This window comes from Squalius cephalus (assembly GCF_949319135.1).
Source record: "Squalius cephalus genome assembly, chromosome: 8".
Taxonomy (NCBI): Eukaryota; Metazoa; Chordata; class Actinopteri; order Cypriniformes; family Leuciscidae; genus Squalius; species Squalius cephalus.
The window spans coordinates 44,562,699-44,588,799 of NC_137129.1; the positions used below are offsets into that span (position 1 = coordinate 44,562,699).

At 37.8% G+C, this 26,101-nt stretch overlaps 2 protein-coding genes and 1 long non-coding RNA gene across 3 annotated transcripts in view; 2 read left to right on the forward strand and 1 right to left on the reverse strand.

Annotated features, from left to right (window-relative positions):
• Positions 1–26,101, reverse strand: part of LOC307163783 — a 485,677-nt gene that overhangs the window by 145,019 nt on the left and 314,557 nt on the right. The gene's annotated exons all lie outside the window — the stretch shown is intronic.
• LOC307162990 (NLR family CARD domain-containing protein 3-like) overlaps positions 1–26,101 on the forward strand; it is a gene marked incomplete at its 5' end in the record, with an annotated part of 61,544 nt that overhangs the window by 8,051 nt on the left and 27,392 nt on the right. The gene's annotated exons all lie outside the window — the stretch shown is intronic.
• Positions 1–26,101, forward strand: part of LOC307162991 (NLR family CARD domain-containing protein 3-like) — a gene marked incomplete at its 3' end in the record, with an annotated part of 41,059 nt that overhangs the window by 5,599 nt on the left and 9,359 nt on the right. The window contains exon 2 of the mRNA XM_079878783.1: positions 16,940–17,053. Within this exon, the coding sequence (XP_079734909.1) occupies positions 16,983–17,053 (71 nt within the window). The 5' untranslated portion in view covers positions 16,940–16,982. The remainder of the gene's footprint in view (positions 1–16,939; positions 17,054–26,101) is intronic.

Here is a 26,101-nt window from a genome sequence, read left to right on the forward strand (position 1 = left end):
ATGCAATATGTCAGATATGGCACAATCAATGAGTTATACAACAAAAACAATGCATTCTTATTTAAATAATCTTTAACTTTATGCAGCACACCTATTATTTGGGATACCTTTACTTTGATATTATCAATATGTGATTTCCATGTCAAATGTTCGTCAATCATAATACCTAGAAACTTAATCACATGTGCCCTTTCAATTTCTAATCCATTAATAAACAATGATGTTTCGACATATTTCTTTTTACTACAAAATATCATAAATTTAGTTTTACTAATATTTAGGGACAATCTATTAGCATTGAACCACTTCATGATTTTCTGAAATTCATTCTCTACGATTTGTAGGACATCTTTTATATTTTTTCCTGAATAAAATAAAGTGGTGTCATCCGCAAACAGAATGCACCTAAGTAACTGAGACACAGACACAATGTCATTTACATATAAAAGAAAAAGTATAGGTCCTAGGACAGATCCTTGTGGTACCCCACAAGTTATGCTGCAATTTTTAGACTTTATATTATCAATTTCAACAAACTGACTTCTGTTTTTTAAATAGCTGGTAACCCATTGGTGCGCCACACCTCTGATACCATATTTATATAATTTATGCAACAATATCTTGTGGTCTAGCGTATCAAACGCTTTTTGAAGATCCACAAAGATACTTACTAAATAGTGCTTTTTGTCTATAGCATTGGTGATTTCTTCAGTTAGCTCCATAATTGCTGTAGCAGTTGAGTGATTAGGACGAAACCCATATTGGCTGTTACTTAAAATCTTAAATTCATTAAAAAATTTATTCAGTCTAATCGCAAATAACTTCTCCAGAATTTTAGAGAACTGTGGAAGTAATGATATTGGTCTATAATTAGAAAATTCAGATTTATTTCCTTTTTTAAACAGTGGAATTACTTTGGCTATTTTCATGCAGTCTGGAAATATCCCTGAAATAAATGACAAATTACAGATATAGGTAAAAGGCTCAATAATTACATCTATAATTTGCTTTATCAATACCATATTCATATCAGTGTAATCATTTGATGTTTTATTGGCACACATTGTCAACTCAGATTGAGCTTATGAACATGTGTCCCAAGTTTAGGGAAAATATCTCTTTCCGCTCACAAGTTATAACCATTTTATAGTGCCACCAAGTGGCCAATTGTCATGATTTTTTTTTCAAGTGACCTCAAAATGAGCTCATGAACATGTGTCCCAAGTTTTGCGAAAATATCTCTTTCCGTTCACAAGTTATAAACGTTTTATAGTGCCACCAAGTGGCCAATTGTTGCAATTTTTTTCAAGTGATCTCAGATTGAGCTCAGGAAGATGTATCCCAAGTTTAGCAAAAAAATCTCTTTCCGTTCACAATTTATAACCGTTTTAGTAAAAGTGGCCCTGGTGCCATCAAAAATTTTGGTTCCCCTTATCGACCGCTAATTGAAATTGTGAATTTTTTGGATGATTATTGATTGTCAGACTCCAGAGAATATTCTTGCAGTGGTTTGGTTCCGATCGGGCCAAAAACCTAAGAGAAGTTTGCAAAAATAGGCTTTTCAAAAAAATGCAATTTACTCAAAATTGGCGCCTGAAGGGCGAGCAAATCGGAGATAGCCATTTTGTCCGCCTTGAGCCAAGGATTCCAACGATATAAGACACTTGATCCTGGGACAAACGGTCTAAGAGTTATGAGCGATTTTGAACTTTTGCTTGCTGTAGCGCCGCCTATGGGCCAATCGGGGTCATACTCTGATAGGTTGTCCCCAAATTGAGGCCTACCATCTGGCCAGGTTTCAAGTCTCTAGGCCTTACGGTTTGTCCTGCACGATGCGTTTTACAAATCCTTACAATTACAATAGGGTTTCAGCATTTCATGCTTGAACCCCTAATAAGAATGAAGGCTTTTTGCCAGTTATAGCGCCACCTATGGTCCGATCTCCATGAAACTCTGCATGCTTCCTCACCATGTTCTGACACATATGCTCATCAATTTTTGTGAAGTTCTGAGTTTTCCTTTGGGATTTATAGGCTTTTGAGTGTATTTTGCCACGCCCCTTTTCTAAATGACCCTGTTACAGCCACCCACATGCCAAAGTTCAACTTTTTTTCAATAATTATTGATCTAGAGAGTCCAGAGAATTGTCCTAGACTGGTTTGGTTCCGATCGGGCGAAAAACCAGGGACTAGTTCGCAAAAGTAGGTTTTGGACAAAATCCGACATAGCAGAAAATTTTCCCTGCCTACATCCAAATCGGAGATAGCCATTTTGTCCGCCTCGAGCCAAGGATTCCAACGATATAAGACACTTGATCCTGGGACAAACGGTCTAAGAGTTATGAGCGATTTTGAACTTTTGGTTGCTGTAGCGCCACCTATGGGCCAATCGGGGTCATACTCTGATAGGTTGTCCCCAAATTGAGGCCTACCATCTGGCCAGGTTTCAAGTCTCTAGGCCTTACGGTTTGTCCTGCACGATGCGTTTTACAAATCCTTACAATTACAATAGGGTTTCAGCATTTCATGCTTGAACCCCTAATAAGAATGAAGGCTTTTTGCCAGTTATAGCGCCACCTATGGTCCGATCTCCATGAAACTCTGCATGCTTCCTCACCATGTTCTGACACATATGCTCATCAATTTTTGTGAAGTTCTGAGTTTTCCTTTGGGATTTATAGGCTTTTGAGTGTATTTTGCCACGCCCCTTTTCTAAATGACCCTGTTACAGCCACCCACATGCCAAAGTTCAACTTTTTTTCAATAATTATTAATCTAGAGAGTCCAGAGAATTGTCCTAGACTGGTTTGGTTCCGATCGGGCGAAAAACCAGGGACTAGTTCGCAAAAGTAGGTTTTGGACAAAATCCGACATAGCAGAAAATTTTCCCTGCCTACATCCAAATCGGAGATAGCCATTTTGTCCGCCTCGAGCCAAGGATTCCAACGATATAAGACACTTGATCCTGGGACAAACGGTCTAAGAGTTATGAGCGATTTTGAACTTTTGGTTGCTGTAGCGCCACCTATGGGCCAATTGGGGTCATACTCTGATAGGTTGTCCCCAAATTGAGGCCTACCATCTGGCCAGGTTTCAAGTCTCTAGGCCTTACGGTTTGTCCTGCACGATGCGTTTTACAAATCCTTACAATTACAATAGGGTTTCAGCATTTCATGCTTGAACCCCTAATAAGAATGAAGGCTTTTTGCCAGTTATAGCGCCACCTATGGTCCGATCTCCATGAAACTCTGCATGCTTCCTCACCATGTTCTGACACATATGCTCATCAATTTTTGTGAAGTTCTGAGTTTTCCTTTGGGATTTATAGGCTTTTGAGTGTATTTTGCCACGCCCCTTTTCTAAATGACCCTGTTACAGCCACCCACATGCCAAAGTTCAACTTTTTTTCAATAATTATTGATCTAGAGAGTCCAGAGAATTGTCCTAGACTGGTTTGGTTCCGATCGGGCGAAAAACCAGGGACTAGTTCGCAAAAGTAGGTTTTGGACAAAATCCGACATAGCAGAAAATTTTCCCTGCCTACATCCAAATCGGAGATAGCCATTTTGTCCGCCTCGAGCCAAGGATTCCAACGATATAAGACACTTGATCCTGGGACAAACGGTCTAAGAGTTATGAGCGATTTTGAACTTTTGGTTGCTGTAGCGCCACCTATGGGCCAATCGGGGTCATACTCTGATAGGTTGTCCCCAAATTGAGGCCTACCATCTGGCCAGGTTTCAAGTCTCTAGGCCTTACGGTTTGTCCTGCACGATGCGTTTTACAAATCCTTACAATTACAATAGGGTTTCAGCATTTCATGCTTGAACCCCTAATAAGAATGAAGGCTTTTTGCCAGTTATAGCGCCACCTATGGTCCGATCTCCATGAAACTCTGCATGCTTCCTCACCATGTTCTGACACATATGCTCATCAATTTTTGTGAAGTTCTGAGTTTTCCTTTGGGATTTATAGGCTTTTGAGTGTATTTTGCCACGCCCCTTTTCTAAATGACCCTGTTACAGCCACCCACATGCCAAAGTTCAACTTTTTTTCAATAATTATTGATCTAGAGAGTCCAGAGAATTGTCCTAGACTGGTTTGGTTCCGATCGGGCGAAAAACCAGGGACTAGTTCGCAAAAGTAGGTTTTGGACAAAATCCGACATAGCAGAAAATTTTCCCTGCCTACATCCAAATCGGAGATAGCCATTTTGTCCGCCTCGAGCCAAGGATTCCAACGATATAAGACACTTGATCCTGGGACAAACGGTCTAAGAGTTATGAGCGATTTTGAACTTTTGGTTGCTGTAGCGCCACCTATGGGCCAATCGGGGTCATACTCTGATAGGTTGTCCCCAAATTGAGGCCTACCATCTGGCCAGGTTTCAAGTCTCTAGGCCTTACGGTTTGTCCTGCACGATGCGTTTTACAAATCCTTAGAATTACAATAGGGTTTCAGCATTTCATGCTTGAACCCCTAATAAGAATGAAGGCTTTTTGCCAGTTATAGCGCCACCTATGGTCCGATCTCCATGAAACTCTGCATGCTTCCTCACCATGTTCTGACACATATGCTCATCAATTTTTGTGAAGTTCTGAGTTTTCCTTTGGGATTTATAGGCTTTTGAGTGTATTTTGCCACGCCCCTTTTCTAAATGACCCTGTTACAGCCACCCACATGCCAAAGTTCAACTTTTTTCAATAATTATTGATCTAGAGAGTCCAGAGAATTGTCCTAGACTGGTTTGGTTCCGATCGGGCGAAAAACCAGGGACTAGTTCGCAAAAGTAGGTTTTGGACAAAATCCGACATAGCAGAAAATTTTCCCTGCCTACATCCAAATCGGAGATAGCCATTTTGTCCGCCTCGAGCCAAGGATTCCAACGATATAAGACACTTGATCCTGGGACAAACGGTCTAAGAGTTATGAGCGATTTTGAACTTTTGGTTGCTGTAGCGCCACCTATGGGCCAATCGGGGTCATACTCTGATAGGTTGTCCCCAAATTGAGGCCTACCATCTGGCCAGGTTTCAAGTCTCTAGGCCTTACGGTTTGTCCTGCACGATGCGTTTTACAAATCCTTACAATTACAATAGGGTTTCAGCATTTCATGCTTGAACCCCTAATAAGAATGAAGGCTTTTTGCCAGTTATAGCGCCACCTATGGTCCGATCTCCATGAAACTCTGCATGCTTCCTCACCATGTTCTGACACATATGCTCATCAATTTTTGTGAAGTTCTGAGTTTTCCTTTGGGATTTATAGGCTTTTGAGTGTATTTTGCCACGCCCCTTTTCTAAATGACCCTGTTACAGCCACCCACATGCCAAAGTTCAACTTTTTTTCAATAATTATTGATCTAGAGAGTCCAGAGAATTGTCCTAGACTGGTTTGGTTCCGATCGGGCGAAAAACCAGGGACTAGTTCGCAAAAGTAGGTTTTGGACAAAATCCGACATAGCAGAAAATTTTCCCTGCCTACATCCAAATCGGAGATAGCCATTTTGTCCGCCTCGAGCCAAGGATTCCAACGATATAAGACACTTGATCCTGGGACAAACGGTCTAAGAGTTATGAGCGATTTTGAACTTTTGGTTGCTGTAGCGCCACCTATGGGCCAATCGGGGTCATACTCTGATAGGTTGTCCCCAAATTGAGGCCTACCATCTGGCCAGGTTTCAAGTCTCTAGGCCTTACGGTTTGTCCTGCACGATGCGTTTTACAAATCCTTACAATTACAATAGGGTTTCAGCATTTCATGCTTGAACCCCTAATAAGAATGAAGGCTTTTTGCCAGTTATAGCGCCACCTATGGTCCGATCTCCATGAAACTCTGCATGCTTCCTCGCCATGTTCTGACACATATGCTCATCAATTTTTGTGAAGTTCTGAGTTTTCCTTTGGGATTTATAGGCTTTTGAGTGTATTTTGCCACGCCCCTTTTCTAAATGACCCTGTTACAGCCACCCACATGCCAAAGTTCAACTTTTTTTCAATAATTATTGATCTAGAGAGTCCAGAGAATTGTCCTAGACTGGTTTGGTTCCGATCGGGCGAAAAACCAGGGACTAGTTCGCAAAAGTAGGTTTTGGACAAAATCCGACATAGCAGAAAATTTTCCCTGCCTACATCCAAATCGGAGATAGCCATTTTGTCCGCCTCGAGCCAAGGATTCCAACGATATAAGACACTTGATCCTGGGACAAACGGTCTAAGAGTTATGAGCGATTTTGAACTTTTGGTTGCTGTAGCGCCACCTATGGGCCAATCGGGGTCATACTCTGATAGGTTGTCCCCAAATTGAGGCCTACCATCTGGCCAGGTTTCAAGTCTCTAGGCCTTACGGTTTGTCCTGCACGATGCGTTTTACAAATCCTTACAATTACAATAGGGTTTCAGCATTTCATGCTTGAACCCCTAATAAGAATGAAGGCTTTTTGCCAGTTATAGCGCCACCTATGGTCCGATCTCCATGAAACTCTGCATGCTTCCTCACCATGTTCTGACACATATGCTCATCAATTTTTGTGAAGTTCTGAGTTTTCCTTTGGGATTTATAGGCTTTTGAGTGTATTTTGCCACGCCCCTTTTCTAAATGACCCTGTTACAGCCACCCACATGCCAAAGTTCAACTTTTTTTCAATAATTATTGATCTAGAGAGTCCAGAGAATTGTCCTAGACTGGTTTGGTTCCGATCGGGCGAAAAACCAGGGACTAGTTCGCAAAAGTAGGTTTTGGACAAAATCCGACATAGCAGAAAATTTTCCCTGCCTACATCCAAATCGGAGATAGCCATTTTGTCCGCCTCGAGCCAAGGATTCCAACGATATAAGACACTTGATCCTGGGACAAACGGTCTAAGAGTTATGAGCGATTTTGAACTTTTGGTTGCTGTAGCGCCACCTATGGGCCAATCGGGGTCATACTCTGATAGGTTGTCCCCAAATTGAGGCCTACCATCTGGCCAGGTTTCAAGTCTCTAGGCCTTACGGTTTGTCCTGCACGATGCGTTTTACAAATCCTTACAATTACAATAGGGTTTCAGCATTTCATGCTTGAACCCCTAATAAGAATGAAGGCTTTTTGCCAGTTATAGCGCCACCTATGGTCCGATCTCCATGAAACTCTGCATGCTTCCTCACCATGTTCTGACACATATGCTCATCAATTTTTGTGAAGTTCTGAGTTTTCCTTTGGGATTTATAGGCTTTTGAGTGTATTTTGCCACGCCCCTTTTCTAAATGACCCTGTTACAGCCACCCACATGCCAAAGTTCAACTTTTTTTCAATAATTATTGATCTAGAGAGTCCAGAGAATTGTCCTAGACTGGTTTGGTTCCGATCGGGCGAAAAACCAGGGACTAGTTCGCAAAAGTAGGTTTTGGACAAAATCCGACATAGCAGAAAATTTTCCCTGCCTACATCCAAATCGGAGATAGCCATTTTGTCCGCCTCGAGCCAAGGATTCCAACGATATAAGACACTTGATCCTGGGACAAACGGTCTAAGAGTTATGAGCGATTTTGAACTTTTGGTTGCTGTAGCGCCACCTATGGGCCAATCGGGGTCATACTCTGATAGGTTGTCCCCAAATTGAGGCCTACCATCTGGCCAGGTTTCAAGTCTCTAGGCCTTACGGTTTGTCCTGCACGATGCGTTTTACAAATCCTTACAATTACAATAGGGTTTCAGCATTTCATGCTTGAACCCCTAATAAGAATGAAGGCTTTTTGCCAGTTATAGCGCCACCTATGGTCCGATCTCCATGAAACTCTGCATGCTTCCTCACCATGTTCTGACACATATGCTCATCAATTTTTGTGAAGTTCTGAGTTTTCCTTTGGGATTTATAGGCTTTTGAGTGTATTTTGCCACGCCCCTTTTCTAAATGACCCTGTTACAGCCACCCACATGCCAAAGTTCAACTTTTTTCAATAATTATTGATCTAGAGAGTCCAGAGAATTGTCCTAGACTGGTTTGGTTCCGATCGGGCGAAAAACCAGGGACTAGTTCGCAAAAGTAGGTTTTGGACAAAATCCGACATAGCAGAAAATTTTCCCTGCCTACATCCAAATCGGAGATAGCCATTTTGTCCGCCTCGAGCCAAGGATTCCAACGATATAAGACACTTGATCCTGGGACAAACGGTCTAAGAGTTATGAGCGATTTTGAACTTTTGGTTGCTGTAGCGCCACCTATGGGCCAATCGGGGTCATACTCTGATAGGTTGTCCCCAAATTGAGGCCTACCATCTGGCCAGGTTTCAAGTCTCTAGGCCTTACGGTTTGTCCTGCACGATGCGTTTTACAAATCCTTACAATTACAATAGGGTTTCAGCATTTCATGCTTGAACCCCTAATAAGAATGAAGGCTTTTTGCCAGTTATAGCGCCACCTATGGTCCGATCTCCATGAAACTCTGCATGCTTCCTCACCATGTTCTGACACATATGCTCATCAATTTTTGTGAAGTTCTGAGTTTTCCTTTGGGATTTATAGGCTTTTGAGTGTATTTTGCCACGCCCCTTTTCTAAATGACCCTGTTACAGCCACCCACATGCCAAAGTTCAACTTTTTTTCAATAATTATTGATCTAGAGAGTCCAGAGAATTGTCCTAGACTGGTTTGGTTCCGATCGGGCGAAAAACCAGGGACTAGTTCGCAAAAGTAGGTTTTGGACAAAATCCGACATAGCAGAAAATTTTCCCTGCCTACATCCAAATCGGAGATAGCCATTTTGTCCGCCTCGAGCCAAGGATTCCAACGATATAAGACACTTGATCCTGGGACAAACGGTCTAAGAGTTATGAGCGATTTTGAACTTTTGGTTGCTGTAGCGCCACCTATGGGCCAATCGGGGTCATACTCTGATAGGTTGTCCCCAAATTGAGGCCTACCATCTGGCCAGGTTTCAAGTCTCTAGGCCTTACGGTTTGTCCTGCACGATGCGTTTTACAAATCCTTACAATTACAATAGGGTTTCAGCATTTCATGCTTGAACCCCTAATAAGAATGAAGGCTTTTTGCCAGTTATAGCGCCACCTATGGTCCGATCTCCATGAAACTCTGCATGCTTCCTCACCATGTTCTGACACATATGCTCATCAATTTTTGTGAAGTTCTGAGTTTTCCTTTGGGATTTATAGGCTTTTGAGTGTATTTTGCCACGCCCCTTTTCTAAATGACCCTGTTACAGCCACCCACATGCCAAAGTTCAACTTTTTTTCAATAATTATTGATCTAGAGAGTCCAGAGAATTGTCCTAGACTGGTTTGGTTCCGATCGGGCGAAAAACCAGGGACTAGTTCGCAAAAGTAGGTTTTGGACAAAATCCGACATAGCAGAAAATTTTCCCTGCCTACATCCAAATCGGAGATAGCCATTTTGTCCGCCTCGAGCCAAGGATTCCAACGATATAAGACACTTGATCCTGGGACAAACGGTCTAAGAGTTATGAGCGATTTTGAACTTTTGGTTGCTGTAGCGCCACCTATGGGCCAATCGGGGTCATACTCTGATAGGTTGTCCCCAAATTGAGGCCTACCATCTGGCCAGGTTTCAAGTCTCTAGGCCTTACGGTTTGTCCTGCACGATGCGTTTTACAAATCCTTACAATTACAATAGGGTTTCAGCATTTCATGCTTGAACCCCTAATAAGAATGAAGGCTTTTTGCCAGTTATAGCGCCACCTATGGTCCGATCTCCATGAAACTCTGCATGCTTCCTCGCCATGTTCTGACACATATGCTCATCAATTTTTGTGAAGTTCTGAGTTTTCCTTTGGGATTTATAGGCTTTTGAGTGTATTTTGCCACGCCCCTTTTCTAAATGACCCTGTTACAGCCACCCACATGCCAAAGTTCAACTTTTTTTCAATAATTATTGATCTAGAGAGTCCAGAGAATTGTCCTAGACTGGTTTGGTTCCGATCGGGCGAAAAACCAGGGACTAGTTCGCAAAAGTAGGTTTTGGACAAAATCCGACATAGCAGAAAATTTTCCCTGCCTACATCCAAATCGGAGATAGCCATTTTGTCCGCCTCGAGCCAAGGATTCCAACGATATAAGACACTTGATCCTGGGACAAACGGTCTAAGAGTTATGAGCGATTTTGAACTTTTGGTTGCTGTAGCGCCACCTATGGGCCAATCGGGGTCATACTCTGATAGGTTGTCCCCAAATTGAGGCCTACCATCTGGCCAGGTTTCAAGTCTCTAGGCCTTACGGTTTGTCCTGCACGATGCGTTTTACAAATCCTTACAATTACAATAGGGTTTCAGCATTTCATGCTTGAACCCCTAATAATAATAAATAAACAGCACAAGGTCTTGTAAAAACACTTTTTTTTATAATTTTTTCGACACATAATTTCGAGACAGTAAATTGCTAATGTTAAAAAACATAAGCAAATAAAAAAAGAATATAACAAACTTTTAAAACAGAGAAAATAGTAGACCTAGGCTATTCAGACGATAGCTCTGTGGTCAATGCATTAACAATAGTCTCTCGGAGCTTCAAACGATCTGAGATCGAATCTCAGTGTAGCCGACAGTGTTTGTGTTTTTCCATTCTTGATGCTTAAATATGCATCTGTTTATTAAAGTCAATCATCTTGTTTAATTATCAATTTACAACATAAATTTGCTACATTCCAGTTGAGCCGCTGCAAAGACGACACATCTGATGAGGAAGACTGTCAGCCGATTGCACCAGAAAATTAAGATGATGAAGCTCGTCTTTAATCTGCTAAAAAGAAATTTGTGTGTGAATCATTCACGAGATTGAGATGACTGACAGTGATACCCGGCCATAGCAACGGAAGACATTTTTCAAAACAGATCGAACAAATCAGAAAAATACTTTTAATACAGTATTGCTTTCAATTAAAAAATAAACAATGAAAATGTAAAAGAAAAAGAAAATTAATTAAGTTTGAAAACCAATCGCACATTTCAAGGTATGAATAAAGTGTCGGAACAGTTTATTTATTTAAACAGGGTTGCATCGATAGAGTTTATTCCCTTTGTGATGCAAAATAAGAAACACAATCTTATTCTTGCAACATTTTAAATTTCTATTGTCAAAGAAATTGCAGCTAAATTAAAAAAAATAAAACGGTACAAAACGAAAAAAGTTCAAAGCAACATAAATTAAGAACAGGCGTTTTTCTTTGTCTCTCTCTGGATATTTTTTTAGTAAGTTTGGTCTCCCTCACTGCACGCGGCGGGTCTTTCAGCGTAAAAAAACACCATACAGCTGATAATACTGTATATGTCGCTGTGTGTCATCCACACAAATCACGAAAGAAAAAACTGTAACAAATAGCTTTTGTTCCTTCAAAGATACAACATGCCTTGCTGAGTTCACCTCACAATAAAACGAGGTGGGTCGCGAATTAAAGAGCTCTGTATCTGCTAAATTGAAATTGTGTGTGGAAAACCTTTAAATACAATCAATAAAACTACAATATATAATTTAATAAGATATTGGGCCTACTGTACATAGGCTATGGACTTTTGGAGATTTTGAGATTAATCCTTAAAAGAATTTTGCCTTTGCCTGCTCATCAGGCTGGCTCCGACACTCTCCATATGAAAGACGGAACATTAACACCTCTGTCCTGCACCCCCACGATAAAGCAACTATTGCCTTCTCCAAACCCCCCACAGGCTAGCTGAGTTTGCAAAACAAAACAAAGAGTTTGCCACTCGTCGTGGTTTGCCAAAACACTTCATTATAAACTTCAATACTTAATTCAAAACAATCTCAAAACGCTTTGTGACATTTTGAAAAGCCGTGGATGCATTACTGCCACTGGAACCATGAACGCAAATACTGGTTCTGATTTTATTGTTTGTCGTTTAAAAGTCATATATATATATTAGGGGTGTAACGATATTCGAACCGAACCGAAAAACCGCGATACACCACCAACGATACGAATCGCGATACTCTCATGGCGTACCGAACACGCCCGCCCCGCCCCCATTGGACCTCATGTCTTATGTGTACACAACGAATACAGCGTTGTTGCCTAACCACCATTAACCACATTTAATCGCAATAAGCTCAGTGTTTTGTTACTTTCGATAATAAGCAAGGTGTAATCTTTCAGATTCTGTCTATTTGATCACGAAATTCAAACATTAAATGTCGTTTTGGCGCTCTTTGATGTGGCGTGACAGATCACTATACTAGGCTCCTCATTTAAAGCGGCAGCGCGGAGCGCGAGTAAATGCGAGCATCTCTTCCTCAGTTACAGAATAAACATGAATGGACACCTGAAGGTATGTTGAAAGATACAGTATACTTACTGAAAGGCATCATAACTCGTGTAATCGCTAAGTCAGTGTTTTAACAGCGGAAATACGTCAAGGCAAGTCATTCAGTGTCCACAGCTTGTTGGTTTGCTAAGGAAATGAACCCTTTCACTAAATAAATGCACTGTATTAGCCTATATGTTATAGTTTACTTAACCTGTTAATGACATCTTGATTATTTAATGTATGTTTAAAATATCTGTCATGAAAATGACAGCAACTGTGTAAATAATTATATTTCAATAATAAACTAGAGTAAAAACATATGTTAATGTAAAAACTGCCTTATGTACAGTTTACATGTTTTCATACAATTTGTTACTTGAGTGTTGATTATTATTATTATATCTAAAAATAAATAGCAACTGAATTTAGGCTAAAAGTCTAGGCTCTGTTGTTAAGCTTTAATGTTATAGTAATGTGAAAGTAAGGGCTCCTATATAGTTTACAGCATTAGCAGATAATTTTTTTTATCCTTGCGAGACGTTTACTTGTAATTGAATTAATTTAAAGACAAGGACACAATTTGTTAATTAAAGCACTGTTTAAAAAAAAAAAAAAAAAAGCAATTTTAGCTTTCTAACCCCCCCACCCCACCTAAATGAACCGAACCGAACCGAACCGAGACGTCAAAACCGTGGGACGTACCGAACCGTCAGTTTTGTGTTACACCCCTAAAATATATATATATATATATATATATATATATATATATATATATTATATATATATATTAACAGAACTGCTTTTGAAATTACGATTGGAATCATTATAGGTTACAGAAGTAAAGTCATTGTATAATAGGCTATTTGTTGCTTATTGTAAAATGGAAATGCATGGTGATTTTATTTTGTAAATAGGCTATAAGCAAAAAACTATGTTTTAGAACTAGACAAATCTCTCTGCATCAACAATAGACTATAAAATGCATTAATAGGCTAATATAAAAATATCAGTAGTCCAAGTTAGTTCGGGATTCGAAACCGTGTCATCTAAATGATCGTAACGTAAGTTCAACCACTCGGCCACGATTCACTCGTTGCGACATGGCCTAACGTTCCAGTGTGTCTTCATTCAAATGAACGCGCCGCCGCGTTTGTCGAACACTAATTCAACATGCCAGAAAAAAACCTGGCTTTGGAACAATGCATAGCGCCACTCGTCGTCGTGTGCCAAAAAAATTACAATAGTTTAGTTTAATTTATTTCAGTGTTAATGTTTGAGTTAAAAAAATCCTCTACAAATTAAATTAACACAAATTCGGCTACAAGAGTCCTTTATAGGCTAAGTAAAAAGCAAAGGGCTTACAGTCTTAATATTTAGGCTACTTTGCTTAAATTCGATACATTTATTTTCAGTAGGGCCTAATAAATTTGTAGGGATGTAATTTCAGTATGCTTCACCAACGCTATGTATTCAATTAAAGTTCCAAGAGGTCTGGTATATATTTCCTTCCCAGCTGACACAAAAAATCACAACTTGTGCTTGCTGCGAACGCAAGTTATTTAAGGTGTCTCAACTGTACACAGTCTACCATACAGTGTGAATTCGTTACAAGGTTTTATTTAATTAAATTAATGTGCAGCAATTTGTACAAATAGAGTCTATAGGCCTACTATACTGTTGTAGCCATTAAATAATCTCATTTAGTATCATATTTGTTAAAATATTATAATGTTATTTTTTTCCATCTATGTTGAATATGAAAAGTGAACAGCACGAGTAAGATAGGATGCATTATATCGAGAGATGGATATGGAGTGGGTCAGACATGATTTTGAATGGGGAAGAATGGGGAAATGAATATTTGTGGCTGAAAGGTGTTGAGGGGGATACCGAGAGGGCTTTTTGTGACCTTTGCAAAACGTCCTTCTCAATCGGACATGGAGGGAGGGGAATACGAGGTCAATCGTATTTTTTTTAAATACTTTTTTTTTAACTGTTCCTGTGGTGTTGAGCAACTACAATTCCTGTTAATCCTATAATTTATTTAAAGTAAATAAATTGTAATGAAAAATAAATAAAATTAAATAGTAGGGGAGAGCGGGGCACAACCTAACGCTTTTTGACTTTCTCAGTTTGTGTAAATCTACTTATGGTTCAGAGTATTTATTTTTTCCCACATTAATTTCCCACATGTCTAGTACAACTATGTGTTTTTGTTTTATTAATACAGTATATACTTTTTTCTTGATATACCCCGAAAGAATGGAAGTGAAATGTGACAACATGCCCCATAGGTGGGGTACATTGTAACATGTGTGGGGCACATTGTAACATAACATATGGCAGCTTAAAATGTTATCTGATCTAATAAAAAAAAATATACAAAACAAACTAAAATATTTTCTAAATAAAATACAATTAAAAAACTTTCATATAAAATAATGGCAATTTTTAATAATTAAATATAAACTCATTTTTGAGTTTTGACTACGAACACATGAAAACACAGCTATACAACATAGTTCAAAACAAATAAATAATTAGTCATTTCTGAACATTGACACTCAGTCTTTATTCACATTTTTCTCACGTTTTCTCAATAAAATTAATAAAAGTATAGAATATAATAGCATATTTCTAATAGGGGCACATTGTAACGCAGTGTTACAACATGCCCCCGCCTGCACAACTGGGATTTAAACCCTGCTAGTGTCTTCTGCTAGTTAGCGAAGCATTAAAGTACTATCTCAACTGTTAAATAGCATATCGGAGATTAAAATAATATCAGATTTGTCTTATTTTAAATAAACACAAAAAATAGAGATGAAAAATTAACTTAAGTAAGAAATTTATTTTTGCTATGGTTTAATAAATGTCTATGGATATCTTCCAAAAAAAAAAATAATTTTGGCGGATTTTTTTTTTCTATATAGTGTTGATATGGCAACTAGTAAATAAACAAAGTTTCGTCATCCAAGCATGTGCGGAAGTATTTAAAACAAGCGTGTTACAACTAACCCCGCGTTAGGTTGTGCCCCACGCTCCCCTAAATCTTAAGTGGAAGTACATCTGTCAATTCATTGAATGTTCAAAATATTATGAGTCTTTATTTAGAAAAAAAATACACATTGGTTGGCCTATTCATGAGCATACATCAAAAATTACACGTTTAGGAGAATAGGGCATTATTAATACTATGCAAGGTGGTATGTGCTAGAAATGGGTAAACCACTATCAGTGAGTCTGCCAGTGGGGCACCGCCGCGCCAGACAGTGTCCCACATTGTCCCTCAGAAACATACCCCTTGTCCCCCCTTGGGCTTATTAGCAGGTGGTCACCCTACACAGACATGATAAATACATCAAATACACAAAGCTTGAAATGTCTTCAAACGAAATAATTCAAAACGAAAAGAAAAAGGCTACTCTCTGATTATGTCTTTATGTGCATTTCTCTCTAGGTGCGTTCACTACAAATATGGCGATCGTCAACTTCATCTTTGCAGTCGACACTGTCAGAAAACACTAGTTTATTGATAAAAATCAATGCACGCATCACCGGATTTACAAATACACATCTTGCTTGTTGCACGCACACATATTATGTCGAAAAAACGAAATATTATGTTGAAATAACATTATTATTAATAATACATCTTTTAGAATATTTGATTAAATGCTAATTGTTGCGCTTGCTCAGTTTAATAAAATTAAAACTTTAATTGTGATAATTAAAATAATTGAAAATTAAATATTTAGTGGCCAAGTTTTGCTAATTTAGGCTATCATATAGGCTAGTATATGCCTATTGCCTATATTAAGTAGGTCATATTAAGACAAGGCATATATTAAGTTATTTTAGCTGTTATGAGAAAAATAAATCTAACGAAATCTAAAATCTAAATCTAATAAATCTAAAAAAAAATTCTAACGCCAATTCAACATGTCAGAATAAAACTTGATTTTTGAACAATGCGTAATGCCACTCGGCCTGGTGTGCCAAAACACTACATTTTAAACTTCAATGTTTAATTCAAAACAATCTCAAAACGCGTTGTGACATTTTTTTAAAGCAGTAGCCTAGCCTATACATTAAGGGCATTGAAACCATGATCTTAACTAAAACCCGTTCCGCGTAATCTCTGAAAAATTATACCACACTACTCCATGTATTTTTTTTTAAGGACTGCTTTTGAAATCACTATAAATTACTATGCAATTGTATCGCTCACGGGAGCTCTTCATTTATCTAATTCCTCAATAGAATAGTAAAAATATTCAGCGTCATTGCTCCTAATATCGTCTCTATTTTTAACTTTTGATTCTATTTTTTCAGTTCTAAAATTGATTCTATCTTTGGTTCTATTCTGTTGTAGCCTAATAGGCCTATTTATATATATGAAAAATATGCCCATCAGGCTTAGGGTTTTATATTTAACCCACTTACATTTTAAAATACGGCTATTGCTGCTGTTTTGCACAATGTCCCTTTGCGCCACCTGGCGGTCATTTCGGGAACGACTTTGAAATGCGGCTGGTTTATTTTCGCCGCGGTGATTTCGCCGTGGCGGCTGGCGCGGCGGTAATAGGCATTCTGGTTGGGTACCATCTGTAGAGACCAATCTATCCATGTAAAATGAACTGTATATATTCTTGTCTGTATTCTATTGAAGTGGATTCCCCCAGCAGAGATCACAGGCACCAGAGTCCAGCTGTATGTCCATGAGGAGCGACCGGTCTATGGACAACATGACATTTAACAGAAGACAAAAATCAACTCAAATGAGGTACAACATTTCTGTCTAGACAGACTCATCCTGAGAGTAACTCACTGTACCCAGACTATCCATTATTAATAACAGTTTAAGTAAATAGATAGTAAACAAAGATAATGTACAGAAGCAGGTGAACAGGACACAACAGCGTGTTTTAACCTGTTAAGCTGCAACCCCACTTTTGAAAAATCCCCAGAAATGACATACCCAAACTGAAACAGATACAGTTCATGAACCCTTTGTACTAAAAGCACAAGTATGGTCTCATTTGAAAGCTGACACCTGGCAGTTTATTGTAAATGTAGAATTAATTATTGTCATAATGACAAAAATTGTTATAAATAGCTTCAAAGTTTTGTAAAGTTATTAGAAATTAATTTTTATGAAACATCCTCATGAAAATAAAATTGAAGTTGGCACTGGAGCAATCTAGAAATGCACTACAGCTAAAGCCACATGTCTAAACATTTTATGTTTAAAATCTGAAGATAATAAGTCCAAAACTCTGTATTTAGTTAAATGTTTTTCAAAACCATGTCAGTTGACTTTATTTTGATTTGACGCTAAGATGCTTCTGATGTTTATTGCCATCTTCTAACCATCTATGCAGTATATTGTCTCTATTGTTTTGTGGTGCAAACGAGCCCCATTCAGTCTCAGTCTCCCCCTGCACACATTCACACCTCTCCAGCCTGGTTATGGCTCGAAATATGCATTTCTTTTGTCTGCATTATAGTTACTAACGACTGGCTATTCACAAGCTATTCATAGGGTTTCAATCCCTAATTTCTTTTCTCAAAGTTCACCTCACATTTTAAATAAAGAATAAAGAACATTCTTGAATAAAGAAACTTTCAGTAAGCATTCAAAAAAACATAAAAGTATAACTTCTAGGTTGCAGGTGCACCTAGGGCTAGCTAGCATGTTAGCTTAGCACACCATCAATACACGACCATTTATGAGATTAAAACCATGTTTGTGCTCCAAACTTACTTTTATAACGCAAGTGGAGTATTTTAAATAATCTTCTGTGATCTAATTTGGCTTCAGATAAAAAAATCTGACAGAAAATATACTATTGTATACTGTTCTGCACAATGATAGTCTATATAGATTAGCATTACATTATAAATATAATCTATTATTATGAAAATACCTGGCATGTCTTGAAAAACACAGGTAACTCAAATATCATTGCAATCATGTTTATTATCTTCAAAACATCTGTATCTGCATTTTACAGCGCGAACTCTGTAGCTTTGTGTGTATCAGTGACGTCCTGGAATGTCACATGATCATGGCTCTTCTTCATGTTCCATATATGGACAATTATTGTGCATATAGCGCCCTCAGGCTGTTGGTATGGATTGAAAACACAGTATCAGAGTATCCAATCGCTCATAATGATTACATCGACGCATTTGGGTATAAATTCAATAAATATTATTCCTGTCTATAGAAATATGATGTGAATCTATGAGAATATATCAATATTTCTCCAAATCTGCACATTTTTGAGCTAAAGCCCTGAGGGACGTTGTTTTGTGTATCGCTGTCATGACGACAGCACGGGAGTTTTTTATGAATGAAAGCAGCTGACGCGCATAATTCATATCAAAGGTATCGACTCATTTTTTCATTTCATAACTCCTGACACAAATTAAGACATAACTGTCACTATAAGTTTTTCAGAATACAATAGTGGTCAAATACTGAAACTTGAGTCTTATATCTTTTTAATGATGTATAGTTTGTCGAAGTATAACATTAAATCTGATAGTAACTTTGAGCTATATATAAAAAAAAACGCTTCAGTGCGCCAACGCACTGGTGAGGCTTAACAGGTTAACATAGACACGAACAATAACCGGCCAAGGACAGAACTGAACGGGAGAATATATACACAGGGTAAACGAGGGAACTACTGTAACTAGACACAGGTGGATGAAGGTTAACTAATCAGGGACTAACAAGAACAGATGCAGACGTACGGTTTGTCACTCTTTAATGTGGCATGACAGATTATTTATCAGACACTTTATCAACCCTTCCTTTAAACGGCAGCAAGAACCAATCATATCTTTATTGCTAGTTATAGCATGAAATAAACATGAATGAACCATGAACACAAGAATATATGTTGAAATATACGGTACAACTTACTGACAGTGTTGGAGAGTAACGGAATACATGTACCGGCGTTACGTATTCAGAATACAAATTATGAGTAACTGTATTCCGTTACAGTTACAATTTAAATAGTTGGTATTTAGAATACAGTTACATTGTTGAAATCAATGGATTACATGACGATACTTCTCTGTTTCACGAGTTTATTCACTCTCTAAATAAATTAAGGCAACTCCATGCATTTCCCAGAAGCCCCAATATGAAAACGAAAAAAAATGCACGGTTTGCGTGACCAGTCACAATCCATTAATAGAGTCGGAAGAGGAACAGCGGGAGCTTGAGGTAGATGGAGCCGGAACAACAGAGCAGGGCAAGAGTGCGTTATATCTTGGAAATTCAAACAGCATTTCACATTAAAGAAAGAGAAGGGAGAACGAAATATATCTGCTTGCCAGCAACCAACCTCCTTTCAGCGTCCAAAGACTCCACCTCAAATCTGAAGAAGCATCTTAAAGTAGGCCTACGTTTTTTTTTTCAAATATGTGCAGTCAAAACTTGAAATATAAATTCTCAGAAAATGCATTAATACCAATAGTGAAACGTCTGTTAATAAAGGAGTCCAGACTGTTAGAAAAATATTGGTCTACATGCGTTTTAAATTTAATATGAGGGAAATAAACATGCGTGACACAAAAAAACTTTAACTTTTAGGTGGCAAAATATATTTAGTTATTCTGTGAATATAGGCTACACTGCGCAAACCAAAAGTAATACTACTCACTGGATGAAGAAGGGTTGGCTCTCCAAAGAACATAAAATATTCATTTTATTTTATTTTTCGTATTCGCATTTATGAGGAAAAAAAAAACAATGTTACGGTCATGACAGTTCTCCGTTACGGACGTGAGCGCTCTGAATGCAGCACTAAAAGACTGCTTTAAAACTTTCACAGAGACCTCAAACAAAAAGCACAAAGCCTTTCTTTAAAGTGAATTTCGTTTTGTATTAATTGTATCTTAATTTTAATCAATGTTTCATCAACCAATTGCCTGGATTAAATAAGAAGTAAATATAGCAGACAAAAGATAATCAGGACATGGAGGCGCCAGCGCGTGAACTAGAGCTGGTCTCATAAATCAACGCCCGTTTCACAGCCTAGTCTGTTTGCAGTGCGTTTTTTTTTTTTTTCGTACCCATGTTAACAGATTAGAGCTTTCACACTGCGGTCCGTTTATCCGTCCCAGTTGCGTTGCGTAAAAAGCAGTGCAGAGATCGTTTCCGCACCGAGTCTATTTCTGCTGTGCCGCAAACGCTGAATTAAAGTGACAGCGCATGTTTCGTGGTCAAAATGAACACAGATTGAGCTGAAAATGTAGTAATTTCACCATAAATGCATTTAATTAAATAAAATGTAGCAATACCATCATAAATGTATTTAATTAAATACTGCTTTTTTTCACAGTCATCTTTTTACTTTAAGACCGGGGTAAAGATCGTGGCCTGTCGACACTGACAAAGAAAACACTTGTTTATTAATATACAATTACAATTTCTCCTTTCTATATTTGACATATTCATGATTATTACTTTTGCCGGTTCTTTGTGACAGCTTTTAGGTGCTTTATTGGCATACGCGTCACCACCGCATCACCGCACCCCCACCCCACAAGAATAGGCCTGTTTATTAAGCAGGATTTGATGGCCGACACTTATAAAATGCAATTCAATGTGGAAGTAATCCAAGTATTCAGAATACATTACTCAGATTGAGTAACGTAACGGAATACGTTACAAGTTACATTTTTGGGCATGTATTCTGTATTCTGTAACGGAATACATTTTGAAAGTATCCTTCCCAACACTGCTTACTGAAATATGTTTCAACCATGGAGAGATAAAATAGCTTGTGAATCAAGTGACATTACATTTAACTCAGAAAAGTTATACAATGGTCGTACAGTAGTTCATTAGTAAGCTAGAAAGAACACTAGAGAGTTATGATCTTAACCTGTTAGTGATGTATTCATTATTTAATGTATATATAAATCTGTGTCAGTTATATTGTTAATTAAAATATGTTAACCTGTTAAGCTGCAACCCCACTTTTGAAAAATCCCCAGAAATGACATACCCAAACTGAAACAGATATAGTTCATGAACCCTTTGTACTAAAAGCACAAGTATGATCTCATTTGAAAGCTGACACCTGGCAGTTTATTGTAAATGTAGAATTAAAAATTATCATAATGACAAAAATTGTTATAAATAGCTTCAAAGTTTTGTAAAGTTATTAGAAATTAATTTTTATGAAACATCCTCATGAAAATAAAATTGAAGTTGGCACTGGAGCAATCTAGAAATGCACTACAGCTAAAGCCACATGTCTAAACATTTTATGTTTAAAATCTGAAGATAATAAGTCCAAAACTCTGTATTTAGTTAAATGTTTTTCAAGACCATGTCAGTTGACTTTATTTTGATTTGACGCTAAGATGCTTCTGATGTTTATTGTCATCTTCTAACCATCTATCCAGTATATTGTCTCTATTGTTTTGTGGTGCAAACGAGCCCCATTCAGTCTCAGTCTCCCCCTGCACACATTCACACCTCTCCAGCCTGGTTATGGCTCGAAATATGCATTTCTTTTGTCTGCATTATAGTTACTAACGACTGGCTATTCACATGCTATTCATAGGGTTTCAATCCCTAAATTCTTTTCTCAAAGTTCACCTCACATTTTAAATAAAGAATAAAGAACATTCTTGAATAAAGAAACTTTCAGTAAGCATTCAAAAAAACATAAAAGTATAACTTCTAGGTTGCAGGTGCACCTAGGGCTAGCTAGCATGTTAGCTTAGCACACCATCAATACACGACCATTTATGAGATTAAAACCATGTTTGTGCTCCAAACTTACTTTTATAACGCAAGTGGAGTATTTTAAATAATCTTCTGTGATCTAATTTGGCTTCAGATAAAAAAATCAGACAGAAAATATACTATTGTATACTGTTCTGCACAATGATAGTCTATATAGATTAGCATTACATTATAAATATAATCTATTATTATGAAAATACCTGGCATGTCTTGAAAAATACAGGTAACTCAAATATCATTGCAATCATGTTTATTATCTTCAAAACCTCTTTATCTGCATTTTACAGCGCGAACTCTGTAGCTTTGTGTGTATCAGTGACGTCCTGGAATGTCACATGATCATGGCTCTTCTTCATGTTCTATATATGGACTATTATTGTGCATAATAGCGCCCTCAGGCTGTTGGTATGGATTGAAAACACAGTATCAGAGTATGCAAGCGCTCATAATGATTACATCGACGCATTTGGGTATAAATTCAATAAATATTATTCCTGTCTATAGAAATATGATGTGAATCTATGAGAATATATCAATATTTCTCCAAATCTGCACATTTTTGAGCTAAAGCCCTGAGGGACGTTGTTTTGTGTATCGCTGTCATGACGACAGCACGGGAGTTTTTTATGAATGAAAGCGTCTGACGCGCATAATTCATATTAAAGGTATCGACTCATTTTTTCATTTCATAACTCCTGACACAAATTAAGAAATAACTGTCGCTATAAGTTTCTCAGAATACAATAGTGGTCAAATACTGAAACTTGAGTCTTATATCTTTTTAATGATGTATAGTTTGTCGAAGTATAACATTAAATCTGATAGTAACTTTGAGCTATATATATAAAAAAACGCTTCAGTGCGCCGACGCACTGGTGAGGCTTAACAGGTTAACTAATTGCAAATAATTAGAAAAATTAGAAACTCAAACTAAAATGTGTTTGCGTCAAAGTGTGAAAATTATGAATCAGGTCACATTTCTTTTTCTATTATAAAGAGTTGATTATTGTTACGATCAGTATTTCAAAGATTTTCAGAGCCTCTCAACTCTTTCAGGAAGTTCAGGAGCTGCAGGTTATGGAAGTTCATTAAACCGGCCTTCAGATTTTCAGATTCAATTGAATGTTGATTTATTGAATTCAATAATTTGGACATTGTTGCTAATTTTTCCCTTTAACCCCCTGGGGTCGGCGGTATCGCCGGCGATACCAGCTCGCTTTTTTTTTAATCAGTGTAAAAGAGACTCATAAATACTCTGTTGACTTTGATTTTCCATAGGAGTTTCATACATCAATCGATTCTGTTAAATGTGTATTATTTTTGTGTATACTCACAATAAAAACAAAGTGTTGTGCTTTTTGCCAAATAAAGAAAAATAAACACGAAGCGAGTTCTGCCTTCTCTCTGTCAGTGTAGTCCATTCTGAAACGTGTCCGAAAATGAACAATAACTCAGCGAATACTCAGTCAAACAGACATACAGACACACAGGCATGAAGCTTGAATTCTCTTCTTTTAAATGAAGTAATTTATATAAAAAACAAATATTCTCAGTTCATGTAATCTGTAAGAAAAGAGCGAGATGTCAGTCGTTCTCATCTCATCTAATTATTTTTAATGTGACTCCGCCCACGGACTATTCAAACGCAAATGACTGAGGCAATCCTGCAAATTTGTGAACGCCCCCCATATCAGCTCGAGAAAACACAAGTTTAATCAGATCATTGTAGCCTACTTGTTTACACCGTCTCACAGCGCTGTGAGGAATAATAATAATGGAAAATGTACCTCAGAAGTGCGGGTATTTCGAGGAGCAAGGATCCGACTGAGCTGAGGAATACTGTAGTACGTTTTTTTTTTCCTTCTCAAGTGAATCGCGTTTCTGTGTGAATGAATGAACGGCAGCTGCAGAGATGCGCGCTGTTTACCACAGCTCGCAAAAAGACCGTTTAAATTTTAAACGCGTTTCTGTGTGTGAATGAATGATGATGTTTTAGCAAACTGTATTGCTATACTGAGATGAGTAAAAATCGACTGAAATTGTTGAAATAAAATGTAGGCTATTTGTATAAGCAACGTATTAAACTGCAAATTAACATTTATATGCCCTAATATTTCATAAAAACGTTACAGTCAGGCGAAATATGAAAGACAACATTTTGTTGACTAGATTTGGGTACAGTTTTTACTGTAGAATATACTGCCACATCAAATAAGCTTTTGTTTAGCAATTTCTGCTCATATGTTATATATATATATATATATATATATATATATATATATATATATATATATATATATATATATATATATATATAACATACTATTTTTGTCAAAAATAAAGTCAACTAAGATGTTAGCTGTTCCAGTGCTGGATATATTCAAACTAATGAATACATATGATAAAATGTAGGCCTATAATCATTTTTTTACAAAGAAAGATTACACTTGAAATATTGTTGAAATTGTAATTAGGGCCCGAGCACCGATGGTGAGAGGACCCTATTGTTTTTGCTCCGTTTATTATTATTCTTCTTCTTCTTCTTCTCCAAAGTGAATCGCTTTTTAGAGGGCCTAATCATGCTCGAAAACTCATGAAACTTTGCACACGCTTCAGAAGTGGTGAAAATTTACGTGTGATATGGTTTTCAAAATTGGGTGGGGCAAATTCGGTAAATTATTGCCCCACATTTTGCCCCGGCTCTACGTTTCACGCACAGGTATGAAATTTGGTACATACATGTAATGACCCAATACCTACAAAAAAGTCTCTTGGAGCATAGCCCTAAACACAACAGGAAGTGAGCTATTTTGAACTTCCTCCTAGATTTTGGGCATTTTTCGTAATTTCCTGATGTTGTACTTTAACGAGCTCCTCCTACAGATTTGATCTGATCCTCTTCAAATTTGGTGAGTGTAATCTGAAGGCCTTTGCGACCTTAAATTGCGAAGATCTTGAGTTTTCGTCGAAGGGTGTGCCCTCGGCGGCCTGACAAACGTTCACCCAATTTCGGCCATTTGGTGATATATGCATGATCAGATAAGTTCAATATTAATGTTGCTTGCAGTTCCGATGTTGCTAGGCAACCACAGACAGCCTGCAGTAACTCAGCCATACATTTTTCAATCTGCCCCAAACTTCACATGTTTGATAAGAGTCCTGTCCTGAACACATGACCATGCTCATTATGGTTATAGCAATAGCGCCACCTGCTGGTAGCAGGAAGTGTGGCAAATACAAAACGTGCTTGAAAAATCATGAAACTTTGCACACGCTTCAGAAGTGGTGAAAATTTACGTGTGATGTGGTTTTCAAAATTGGGTGGGGCAAAATGGCTTACTTATTGCCCCTATATTTTGCCCCGGCTCCTGGTTTCACGTACAGGTATGAAATTTGGTACATACATGTAAAGACCCAATACCTACAAAAAAGTCTCTTGGCGCGTAGCCCTAAACACAACAGGAAGTCAGCTATTTTGAACTTCCTCTCAGATTTTGGGCAGTTTTTGCCATTTCCTGATGTTGTACTTTAACGAACTCCTCCTACAGTTTTGATCTGATCCTCTTCAAATTTGGTTAGTGTAATCTTAAGGCATTTCCTAAAGGTGGCGGTGGCAGGGGTGCGAGGGCCCTTTTCATCGCTGCTTGCAGCTTTAATTATTGTTGTAATTGTAACCTTTTTAATAAAATAGCAAAACATATTTACAAGATAGATGTAAGCAAAATCTTAAATGGTCAATATAAGTCTTCTTCTAAATATATCTTTTGTCCTTGCATTCATTCTTGTGGCTGAAGTGTCACACCTGAATGAATGGCTCATTATGCAGAGTCATTACGCATACTGGGTGGGACATTGTATTCTCAGGCGTAAACCACTCCTCGTTCACGCCCCCCTCGCATATTGGCTTTCCAAGCAAAACCTGTCTTATAAAACAATACATTGATTTAAATTGTGTGTGAACGATTAGGCAGGATGATTTTCACATCATTTTGAAGCCAGAACTCGAAGCGACAACATTCATTAGTCAAAAGTCTTGTTGACACATATTTA